At 42.4% G+C, this 12778-nt stretch overlaps 1 protein-coding gene across 1 annotated transcript in view; it reads left to right on the forward strand.

The window, feature by feature from the left end:
• The window catches only part of dph6 (diphthamine biosynthesis 6), a 76740-nt gene that overhangs the window by 52877 nt on the left and 11085 nt on the right, over positions 1-12778 (forward strand). The window contains exon 13 of the mRNA XM_033641931.2: positions 6088-6336. Coding sequence (XP_033497822.2) covers positions 6088-6336 — 249 coding nt within the window. The remainder of the gene's footprint in view (positions 1-6087; positions 6337-12778) is intronic.

The following is a 12778-nucleotide window of genomic DNA, read 5'->3' on the forward strand; positions in this document are numbered from 1 at the left end:
AAATAATCCAAGATATAATTAAAAAAAAAGCATTCATCTTTCCTCAAAAAAAGCAACAACTAAAACCAGAAATTTCTGGAAAACTTTAGTTATGACAGGAAATATCAAATATTTTTAAGAAGCAGTCAAATACAAATAAACATGTAGTATTGATTCACTTTTTTCTCTGTGGGCCATTTAGACTGCGAAGGCCAGCATTTGAAAAATACTTACCTTGTTATAGAAAGTTTAATGTCATATGCAATTGTTTGACCCTTATGAATATTAAAGGATCCCATCTCTGGCCTATTAAAAATGCATGTGGCATTGTGGTTGTTGATCACGTTTAGAACACCCATGCAAATTGGACTGTCTTCCCTGTCAGGGCCTAAGATGAATAATGTAGTTGTGTTGTATATTCAGGGACACACCATTGACAGTCAATTAACAAGTTTGATTGGTGTGTGAACTCATTCTTTTGAACTGTTAATTTTATGTAAATAGTATTCGCTCTCCCTTCTCCACTGTCTCTCCCCCATCCAGGTTCACCACAGAAAGCTGTGCCCCCACCACCACAAACCCCCAAATCCCCAATTCCACCTCCCACTAAGAGTAACCAGAGCGGGATCCTTAATAATTGATCATCACACACCTGCTTGGTGGAAGCTATGGGAGTCTGCCTTTAACAGTCAAGGGGCCCCATGCTAGCCCCTTTTGATATTCAAATCGACAAATGGTAGCCGGCCTTTATGAATTCAAAGTGGAGCGAGCTCTTTTCATGGGGACGAGCTTGTTAAAAGATTCTGGCCACCCGTCCAACCTGATGGAGCCTTTCTTTGTTGGAGTGGATATGATGGCATTTGATGGCTCATAAATGGAATGCCAATGACAATTTGTTGTTGATGTGTGGGAATCTGGCTTTTATGTTCGGCAGACATAGTAACGCAGGCGCTCGGGCAGATTGTGCTTGCACGTAAATGATCCAGTGATTGATCCAACTGGTTAAAAAGCAGCAAGGGCCTTATCGCCTCCCTTTCTTCCACCTCGCTCACTCGCACCCCTCTTCCCGTCTTCCCTCCATCTCTTGTCTCTCACACTGTCCCAGTAATTTGGGGCAGCGGAGATGGAAGCTGAAGATTCATCAAAGTTGACAAGTGAACCCAGGAGCTGGGGATCATGGCAAACCCATCTGATTATGGAAATAGCCATGACTATGTTTGCCCTCTAGCTAAACAGTTGTTTGGCTAGCATCTTGCTTTGCCAGGATCCTATTGCAGTAGAGGGGGGATATTCAGTTTTCCTCCTTTGAACAAGTTGTGTCATGGCCTATTTGTGTAGGCCTTTTCAAATTAGACCAAGTAAAGAAAACAAAGGGCTTGTTTGGAAAGAGTTGGAGAGGAAGTTTGGTTCAGAAGGTGCTAATGCTGCATTTCCACTGCATGGTACAGCACGGCTCTACTCATTATGACAATCTCTTTTGGTTTTTCAGTTCGCAAAAGTTGTGGGCAGTACCTGGTACTTTTTTGGTACCAATTCAGTCAATGTTCCAGGCAAACTTAGCTGATACCAGAGGGTGGAGGTAAATCTGATAGGTCAGAGAAAATCGTCACGAGACTCGTCCCTTGCGCAACCCAAAACAGCCTGCATTAACTCGCTAGCATGGATAGTGGCTGCAATTTTTTAATTCACTTAATGCAGATTTTAAGAAAATTGCCAGTCCACAAAGCTACGTTGTACACTATGCTAGTGGTTCTCAACCTTTTCGTGTCAAGGACCCCTAATTTGATACTTATAAGGTCAGGGACCCTCGTGTGATAAGATTTCACCTCAGGAACCTCCATCTAAAAAGATTTTGGTTGTTAGTTAGAGATGATTACACCCCGAACTCTATAGCTGTCAACTACAGTTGAGGAGGCAACCATGGAAGAAGTGAAACCCATGATCAGAATAGCTACTATTGTAACTTACTCAACTGGGCTCACTTCTACAGTGAATTGAATACTGAAAATAAACTATTCTCCATTGTTTCTGGGGATTTGCTGGAACTCCCTCAAGGACCATTCGGGTCCCACTGCACTTTGCTATACAATTGACAAAGTGCAGGTGTTCCTCAGCTGGTTGGTTGCCGATGATTTGTGGATTCAGTGAGTCTCACTTTAAAGTCAGCAGTGTCAAGCAATGGCGCTATGGCAATCAGCTGAGAATCCCACCTACACTGACTGTGTACTATCCACAATGGAAAACTAAATACAGCAAAGGTACCTGGTACCTAAGTGAGCTGCGTTAAGTTGAGTTTAGTCGAGCCATACCATGCAGTAGACATACAACATAAGTCTTAAGTAATACCTCTGGTCCACGCTAACCCTGGTAAACTCACAATGAAACATGATACCTCTGGCTGTGTCTTTGCTAATCAGTGAAGGACCTTGTCTGCGGCCATGTATCAATTGATTCCAGCTTTCTTGATCCTCCCTGGAGATGCGCATGTGCTCCAGGGTCCCTGCATAGGCCAGCAATTATCAACATGTCACCAACAGCTATTTGCATTGACCAGCGGCTAGTGTGCGGCACTAATGCCATCCAGCCTCAAACACAGAGGAGCTGCGGGGTCTCTAAAGACCTGACCTCCCTAATGCCACTCCTCATCCCTACTCATCTCTCTGCATTAAACAGATAGATTTTTCACAGGTTTCATTATACAAGAAGCTTAATTCTAACACAGGTATTTAACAGAGAATTGAGCTTATTATCACATGGTTAATTATGCTTATAAATAACGCACGTGCAACGGGGATGCATTGGCAGGCTTTTCACAGAATACCTGCTTGTGAAATGAGAGTTGTTGGTGATGAGATGCTGAAAAATAACAGAGGTGGAACTTGTTAATTAATGCACTGCTACTCAAACATTCACTTATAATTAATGTTAACTTGATTATAACACCTCACTGATGACTATTATACTTTTCTTTTTTTTTAGAAAACTAATTTTTGAGTTTGATGACTAGTTTTCTGCTTGAATAGATGTGATTGAGTTCATTATTGTCTAATTAATTTTTTTTTTTACTTTTTTTACCCACTTTCACTATAAAGGCAAATGTTGCTGGGGTTATATGCATATATTTAAACTATATACAGTACAGGCCAAAAGTTTGGACACACCTTCTCATTCAATGCGTTTTCTTTATTTTCATGACTATTTACATTGTAGATTCTCACTGAAGGCATCAAAACTATGAATGAACACGTGGAGTTATGTACTTAACAAAAAAAGGTGAAATAACTGAAAACATGTTTTATATTCTAGTTTCTTCAAAATAGCCACCCTTTGCTCTGATTACTGCTTTGCACACTCTTGGCATTCTCTCCATGAGCTTCAAGAGGTAGTCACCTGAAATGGTTTCCACTTCACAGGTGTGCCTTATCAGGGTTAATTAGTGGAATTTCTTGCTTTATCAATGGGGTTGGGACCATCAGTTGTGTTGTGCAGAAGTCAGGTTAATACACAGCCGACAGCCCTATTGGACAACTGTTAAAATTCATATTATGGCAAGAACCAATCAGCTAACTAAAGAAAAACCAGTGGCCATCATTACTTTAAGAAATGAAGGTCAGTCAGTCCGGAAAATTGCAAAAACTTTAAATGTGTCCCCAAGTGGAGTCGCAAAAACCATCAAGCGCTACAACGAAACTGGCACACATGAGGACCGACCCAGGAAAGGAAGACCAAGAGTCACCTCTGCTTCTGAGGATAAGTTCATCCGAGTCACCAGCCTCAGAAATCGCAAGTTAACAGCAGCTCAGATCAGAGACCAGATGAATGCCACACAGAGTTCTAGCAGCAGACCCATCTCTAGAACAACTGTTAAGAGGAGACTGCGCCAATCAGGCCTTCATGGTCAAATAGCTGCTAGGAAACCACTGCTAAGGAGAGGCAACAAGCAGAAGAGATTTGTTTGGGCCAAGAAACACAAGGAATGGACATTAGACCAGTGGAAATCTGTGCTTTGGTCTGATGAGTCCAAATTTGAGATCTTTGGTTCCAACCGCCGTGTCTTTGTGAGACGCAGAAAAGGTGAACGGATGGATTCCACATGCCTGGTTCCCACTGTGAAGCATGGAGGAGGAGGTGTGATGGTGTGGGGGTGTTTTGCTGGTGACACTGTTGGGGATTTATTCAAAATTGAAGGCACACTGAACCAGCATGGCTACCACAGCATCCTGCAGCGACATGCCATCCCATCCGGTTTGCGTTTAGTTGGATGATCATTTATTTTTCAACAGGACAATGACTCCAAACACACCTCCAGGCTGTGTAAGGGCTATTTGACCAAGAAGGAGAGTGATGGAGTGCTGCGGCAGATGACCTGGCCTCCACAGTCACCAGACCTGAACCCAATCGAGATGGTTTGGGGTGAGCTGGACCGCAGAGTGAAGGCAAAGGGGCCAACAAGTGCTAAACACCTCTGGGAACTCCTTCAAGACTGTTGGAAAACCATTTCAGGTGACTACCTCTTGAAGCTCATGGAGAGAATGCCAAGAGTGTGCAAAGCAGTAATCAGAGCAAAGGGTGGCTATTTTGAAGAAACTAGAATATAAAACATGTTTTCAGTTATTTCACCTTTTTTTGTTAAGTACATAACTCCACATGTGTTCATTCATAGTTTTGATGCCTTCAGTGAGAATCTACAATGTAAATAGTCATGAAAATAAAGAAAACGCATTGAATGAGAAGGTGTGTCCAAACTTTTGGCCTGTACTGTACATATTTATATACATATATATATATGTCACCAAAGTAACGTTTCTCTAAATGGCTGCAAGTGTCATTAGAGGAGAGATGACAGCCTTTAGCCTGTGTGTTTTTGTGAAAGATTAAATGATGAGTTCAAACTTTGGAGTCTAGGGTGGAAATATCCTAACGAAATTGTAGCCGTTACTTGTTTTGATGATGTAGGCACAGTGATGTCACCCACTGGTTTGTGGACTGTTGTTTTGAAGCCTCTAGTCTGGCGCCAGTAGTGACCTGAGGTGACCATATTTGGACAAATTTGAAACAACTCAGTTAATAAAAAATTAAAGTAATTATAATGTATACAAATTCATCCCCCTGGAATGTTGAAGACCAAAATTGTTTTTGTACCAGGCAGTGAACATGTTAATTTCTGCTGTGAAGTTTGGCATTTTAACATGGGTGTCGATAGGGACTGACTCGCTCTTGGTGCCAACCTCAAGTGGCCTTTGGAGGAATTGCAGTTTTGGGCACTTCCTTGCTGGCTGCGTTCGTCAGCCCCAGAGGTTGACGCTTTGTTTTTAGCCAAACTAGCAGTACTCTGCTGGTCAGTTGGTCTGTTGATACAACTTTTTGGTTAAGACTGAAATACCTCTACAACTACCGGATGGGCATTTATAATTTTTGAGCTTGGTCTGCTACTATAGTTTGAATGTGGTCCAGCTTTGCTTCAAGTGTTGAGATTGATGCCTTAAAGTTGGCAGAGAGGGCCTTTTGGTGGTCTTCTAGGAGGTTAGCTATGGTTGAGCTTGTTGCTATCGTTAGCTTCACCGGGGGAGTCAGCTTCAACAGTCTCTTTTTTGCAGTGTTTGGCTGACTTTGATGCCATCTTTAGGTGATATGTTGTGTCAATATCCACTGTTTGGTTGCAATAAAAGTGGAATTACGGGGTTCTAGAAGATTAAATACACAAAAGTTTTGGGAGTTTCCATTATACCCAACCCCACATTAATAGTTTTTGACTTATGTATCTTGACAGCTGTTGGATGGATTGACATTCCAGTTGGTACAGACATTCATGTTCCCCTCAGGATGAGTTGTCATAACTTTGATCATTAACTTTCCCAACATCAGTTCAAAATTTGTCCAACACTTTGGTTTATAATCAAAATCAAAACTAATCACATCCTCATGAGCTTCAGTTTTACTTTGTATTTAGGCCTAATTAGCCAATACATTCTAACACACTAACCTAAGATGATGAAGTACAAATCACGTCCTCATCAGGTTGCTAGTTTAGCTGTAGACTGTTAATCTTGGTTTTTTACCATAATAAAGCCACATTTCTGTGTTTTTCTCATATTTTCTCTTTGCCAGGTTGATGAGTCAGTTTTCTGCGCAGGCCAAATTGCGTTGGTCCCTTGTACCATGCAGCTGGTGAAGGCTGGCACCAGGACGCAGGCCCATTTGTCCTTCAGCTATGTGAAGAAAGTTCTGGAGGCTGTGATCAGCAGCCTGACTCTAGCTCATGTTGTCCAGGCCCACTGCTACGCCACAAGACACCAGGACATCCCCATCATCAGGGCCGTGTGGGAGAGCATGCTGCGGGCTGCAGAGGAAGAGAAGGTCAGTCTGTGTGGAGTGAGATTTTTGTTTATGAAATATATACCAGTGGTTAAGAAGAAGAGCAATGACTGGCTGTTTTATTATAGATGCAGAGGAAATATTGATCATACTTACAATCCGATACTGCTCCCACATAGAATGAACACATCTTTAATGGATTATAAGACAGTGGGATCTATGTGTTGATGAATAAATAAAAGAAGGGAAACTTGGTATGGTATCCAAGTTTTTCAGAGAGGCCTTTCAGAATTGTGTTTTATAGTTGTGAAATAAGGGAAAGTTCTTCGCCCCTCTCTGCCCCCTCGAGACCCAAGCCGCTGCGACTGATATTTACCAGTGAGTGCACTCATGAAAAGTTGATGATGTGGGAAACGCTGGTGTCTTTGATAATGTGGAGCTTGGCACAGAAGCAGATGTCTTCCTCAGAGCTTCCCTAATCCTTTGCCCCCACACACCATTTTGGAGCTCCGTTCAACTCTCAGAGCAGCTTATCCCCCTCTCCACCCCTCTTTCCTGCCACCTCCCTCCATCCTTCCCTCCATTCCACCGCCCCGGCTTACAACCCCTGCTCCGTACGTCTAATAGGGGCACCAGTCTCCCCTGGCAGCCCTTCTCCTCCCACAGTAATCTGTCTAGCCATGGGAATAGGGCCTGAGGGAGAGAGGCAGGAGCCCACCTCCAACATGTGGCTCTGTTCGCTGGTGAGCGGTGTTTAAGACGGGAGAGAGGATGTCAACTTTGTGTCAATTCCATAAAAGTATTGCGGTAAAATTCTAAATGTGTTGGTGAAGGCCAGCAATCATACACTCAAAGCATTCAGAATTATAAAGTCTGAATTCATATACTGTGGTTCGGCTTATTTCAGGCAAGAGCTGGTGTCTGTTTGTGAATTTATGGCGCCTTATAGTAACTCACAGTGGAATAGAAATCTTGAGAGCGTTGACAGTGTACCATCAGTTTAGCATGCAGAATGGGAGGTCACCAGACTAGGCTCATGTCAGAGGTCACGCAAGATGGACAACACCGTCCATCTGTTGTGCTTCCATGTCAGAGCAATCAAAAATATTCATTCAGCTGACCCACGAGTGCCGCCAGGAGACCATGTTTTATTTCCAACCGATTCCCAGATTAAGCAGCTCTAATTGACAGCTCCATATGTAAACAGGTGAGTTCTCCCCTCAGAGCTAGCTTAGGCGGCGGGTTACCAACCTGACCTCTGGCTCTTTCTTTGCCTGTGAGGCAGATCATCTCGGTGCGACTCCCCAGCTTGGCCCTCACACTTTCCCATCTCTTCCACTTCAATTGCAGATGTGTAAAGTGCAGGAGAAGAAAGATAGCTGTGGTGGTGGGGGGCTACGGTTTCATCCTAAACTAGGTGAAATGCTCTCTCCCTGGGGTGGGGATTATACAAAGCACCGCTGCTCATTTGAACTGACTGTAATTAGAATGTTTAACTCGGGTCAAACACAGATACACAGCTCCCACAGAAAACTGAAATGACTGCACCAGCTGGTGTTAGCACAAAGAGTTCAGATTTACAGAACTATAGTAGTTCTATAAGTTAATAACCTAATTTATAAAGCCTTTTTTTATACATTTTTTTTCTAATACATTTTTTAAAGAATAATTGAGAAAAAATAGAGATTCAGTTTGCACACCATAGACCATTCTCATTATCACTCTTTTTTATCGATTTTTTTAAATTATTAATAGCCTTTTTCAAAACTACATCTATAAAGTATTTTACACAAGGAAGGTAAAAGAGAGAAAAGAAAACGAGACACAATGCAGGGACACATACCAACCAAAAAATCAAATCATACTTGGCGATAGTGTGATGTCATATTTTGCTCCACAACAGTCTTTTCTGTGTAACCTATTGTGCTAATCCTGGGTTATGAAACAGTACTAAAAACACATGCAAATTTAATTTTAAATTGAACGTAAAATGGAAAAGCAGTACCTTATATTTGATATCAAAATATCATTGAAACAAAAACAACTAAAAATTACACGTTAAGTACTTAAATACACCATATTTCGTTTTGTTTTCAGTTAATTAATATAAGTTTTATTGTAAGTGTTATGTATCAGAAGTTGTATTAGTACTTTAAGCATTTAAAGTGTCCGTTCTTATCCCTTCATTTTCCCCCAGAATGCATCTGTTCTTGTAATGCATCCTAGTGAAGAAAGAAACCATGAGCTCAACATGCAATATGTGGTTAAATTCTAGATGCTGATTGAAATCCAGCTGTCAAATCTTGGATTATGTCACTGTACACTTTCCTAAACAAAACAGACATGGTATATTTGTCAGCGTATTTCCAGATGGCGGACCTGAGAAGCGAAATGTTAGGAACAACCGGTGTCTAGTGTGTGTGAGAAGCCACAGGGCCATGTTGTTGTTGTTGTGCGTTGATAATTTCTCTAATCAGGTGGATGAAGAAGCTTGCAGGGTTAATTGGGAGCATACTGGAGTTGCTACAAGTGTGAAATTGTATTTACGGTGCATTAAACCATAAGGAGCCTGTTTGTGTGTGTGTGTGTGTGTGTGTGTGTGTGTGTGTGTGCAGAGGGTTTGATGAACAGGGAGATGTTGATGTGATAAGTCAATAAATGTTAAACAGACGTCCCTTTGTGTAGCGATGACTGGTTCTGAAGACAAAAAGAAAAAAATAATTATGAAGCAGGTTTAATTATTTTTGTTGAGTTTGTTGAAATTTTGATAGGTGATAAATTGAAATGAATAGCAGTGAATTTGCAGCATGGAGTGTTTCCTCTCTGCATACCACAGTAAAATCCTTTTTACATTATTTCTCTCCTGCTTACTTAGGACTTTTGAAGTAACGTTAGCCCCTGGCATGGTTTTATAATGGCCCCATACCCTTAAACTTTCCCTCACCCCACTGACATGGCCCTGTGTGTTTCATTTACACAAACAGTCTGACGAGCCTCAGAGTGGAATCCTAAGAAAAGAGAGTGAATGAGGGAGTGAATTGGGAAGGGGTATTATAGCAGACTGACAGCACTACAGTAAGTGCTGAGACATAGAGCCACATGCTGAAGGCGTCCCGCTGGGCAGGAAATGTAGGGGAACTGGCTAAGCAGTGCAGTCCCATCAGCTCCCCGCTGTTCCCCGCCTTTACACCACTTCCTTATTACCGTGTTTACCGTTCGGCTTTCACGCCTCTCGGCCCTCCAACGCACTGCACGCTCCAGGCACACGGACGCGAGTTAGAGGGAGGAAAGTGGGGAGAAAGAAAACAAACATAAGGAGAGGCAGGTCACACCCCATCAGTGTAGAGAGCTGAGCGCAGCAGATCCAGGCTTCATGCGTTTACCTGCTGCCTACGGAGTGAAGGAGCACTGGGGGAATGGCTGCATGCCCTGGAACTGAAGTGGGATGAAGTAATGAGATGGATTGTGTTAAGTGGCTGGTGTAGAGTGGAACCGAGCCCTCTAAACACACACATACACACTTTCTGCCACCCGCCTGCCCTCCCAACTTGCCACTCCAGCACTCAGCTTCACCATATATCAAAGTTTGTGTTTTATTGGATTAATTTAATAAACGATCTGTGGTCAGGTAGAGATGTCAGCCAGTGTTCCCCCCTCTCACTCCTCTGGTGGGGTAATGGAGGTCTGACCAGTCAAGTCTGAAACATACACACACATGCACATACAGAAAGACATACACAATAACAAAGCTTTAATACATTTGGTTCTACACAGTGTTCCTGCAAATCTTTAAAAAGTGTTAAGAGGCAGTGAATTCATTAGTCTACAAATAAGTCCTTAATTGGTCTTAAAATGTCTTACATCAGTCTTTCAAAAGTCTTAAAAATGCGAAGACATGGGAATTAGGAATTAATGAATCTTTTTTTCTGACTTTTTATTGCAAAATCACAAAATAATTAGCAACATCAATTTTTAAAAAAATCATTTACCAAATGCCTCCAACATTAATGTCACACAGATCCGGATAGCAGAACCAACAATATTCATATTTATTTCTGCCAGGATGCCCAGAGCAGAGGATCCGCTGTCTGCTAGCTATCTGTCACTGTACACTGGACGATTCAATTGAAATTGGCCATTTAATCAAAATTTTGCAGCATGGCTGAAACTGATATAAGGTAGTTCATACTCGACTTGCTGTATTTTATGCAAAAAGTTTGCCCAAACTTGGCACAGTGGGAATCAAGGAAGTGGAATCCCACATGCAACATGAGAAACACCAAATTGCCTAGAAAACCTGCCAACCAATGTCAGGTGTTTCCCAAAAAGTAATGTTTTATGTTACAATAAACATTTGGGCAAGACTGTTCCTAACCCTATGTTATCGATGTCCATTCATGTTTTTTTTCCTTAAATTTTGATTATGGTAAAAATCAGTCTTGAATTTCATTCCGGGCAGCATTAAAAGGGATTTGGTGACATCTAGCGGTGAGCATTGCAGATTGCAACCAGCTGAAACTTCTCCTAGTTAAATTTCTGTCAGTCTTCATTGTTCAGGAGGTTTTTCCAGGGAGCTGAATTATCTGCAGAGGTCTCTTCCTCTCCATATCAAATGGACCCCTTAATTTAAACCGGTAAAAGACAAATAAGGGGCCATACACATGACGCATCTTTAACCGCCTGGAAAACATGAGGTTGGCCACTGGGTGCTACTTTTGTGCCTTTTTTTGCCAGCTTTCAAGAGCGCAGCGGTAGGTTGCATTTGAGGTTGCTAAGCAACCTCAACAAGCATGGTACTATAGCCCATTTACCTGAAATCCTGAGTTCAGAGCTGATCTTCTTCCAGGCGCTGTTTGTAAGTGTGTAGGCCTATTGTCCAGGGGACAGATGTAAAGCTTTGGGTAGCCCTACACTAACATGATCAACTTCTCCTCCATATTTATCACAGACTGATATTTACAGAAGAAGGGAAAGATATCTGTCAGCTGTGATTGGTTGTTCCTCGTTACATGACATGCGGTGCACGCTGTTGCGTTCCACAAGTTGAACTCTGTTTATCTCGGGGTGCAGCCATCGCGCCCTGAAAACTGGGCACTTGGGAACACATGCGCAACGCAACACCGTCGCTTTGGCATTTGAGCGAGCCTGCTGCGCGTCTGCATTGAAACCAATGAATTTGAGGGTGCAAAAAATGCAGCATGTGTACAGCCTTTAAAGCAATTACATGTTTAAAAATCTGTGTTTTTCCAACACTGCTCCATGTGGAGGGGCTGCTAAATATGGTGGCTAATGCGAAAATGCGAATGGCTCTATCTAGAGCCAGTGTTTGCTTTGTCTGTTCTGGGCTACTGTAGAAACATGGTGGTGCATCATGGCGATCTCTATGGATGAGGAGCACACCCGATATAGATATAAAGGGCTCATTCTATAGTAGCAAAAGCACAACAATTCTTATTTTCAGATTAATATACACTAACAAAATCGTATCCCCGTACATCCTACACACTGAACCTTTAAGAAAGTCCTAAAAAGTCTTAAATCTAACTTACCTTAAACTGTAGAAACCCTGTCCACAGAACCGCTGAGCAGACTTCCCACCTATTGTAACATTTTGGTGGATGCATTAATAAAGAAAAAGGAACTGATTTAACCCTGTCCGACAGCTCTGACAAAAAGTCAGCAACTGTGCCGTGACAGTAAAGTCCTGCCAGAGGCTGGAGCTGCTGCAGTGCTGAAGTCTCCTGATCTCCTCATGGACGCTCGGTTGGGTATAGTACCTCAGTACCCAAGGCCTGCAGGGTGGCCTTTAAGCCTGGCTGAGCAGGACCCCCTGTCCTGTCACTTCTCTCCCCAGTTCCCACTCTCTGTTCCATGTTCAATCACTATTGACAAGTGCAGGAGCAGTTCCCTCTAGGAGAATACCTAGCCTGTGCCAGAAGTGCTAATATAACATTTATCAAAGCGTAGGACACGTATGTGTGCTGTCACTTTGTCTGACATGCTAAGAGGTCCATGCTGACACGGCTATTGTTCTCTGCTCCTGTGATTGTTATTGTTGATCATGGCGAGCTAGGCTCTCTTCAAAATCAGCAGAGTGAAGAAATCTTAACCCCTGCACACATACTCAGGACTCTTGCTTTTTTCATGGTTTTTCACTCTCCAAGCCAAGAGGTTAGCTGTTGATACACAATTAAGCGTTTGCTAAAGTTTAATCTGAAGGTAAGTGCTGCTTCAGTGAATCTGGCTGATTGGGTCATGACGGCTTCGTCTGTTGGAGGGACAAAGAGGCCGCCGTCTGCTCTTGTCAATGATTTCTCTCTTTTTTTTGTGAGTGAATATCAAAATAAAATGTAAGTAACCTGTTATTATTCTGCACTTACGAAGTGGGGTGTAAGTGGATGAAAATTGATCCAGCAAATTGAAAAGGGGGTTAAGTGTTTTTGCCCTATCGACTCCGACTGAAATGGTGGTTGTATAAAACACT

The sequence above is a fragment of the Epinephelus lanceolatus genome, chromosome 15 (genome assembly GCF_041903045.1).
Source record: "Epinephelus lanceolatus isolate andai-2023 chromosome 15, ASM4190304v1, whole genome shotgun sequence".
Lineage (NCBI taxonomy): Eukaryota > Metazoa > Chordata > Actinopteri > Perciformes > Serranidae > Epinephelus > Epinephelus lanceolatus.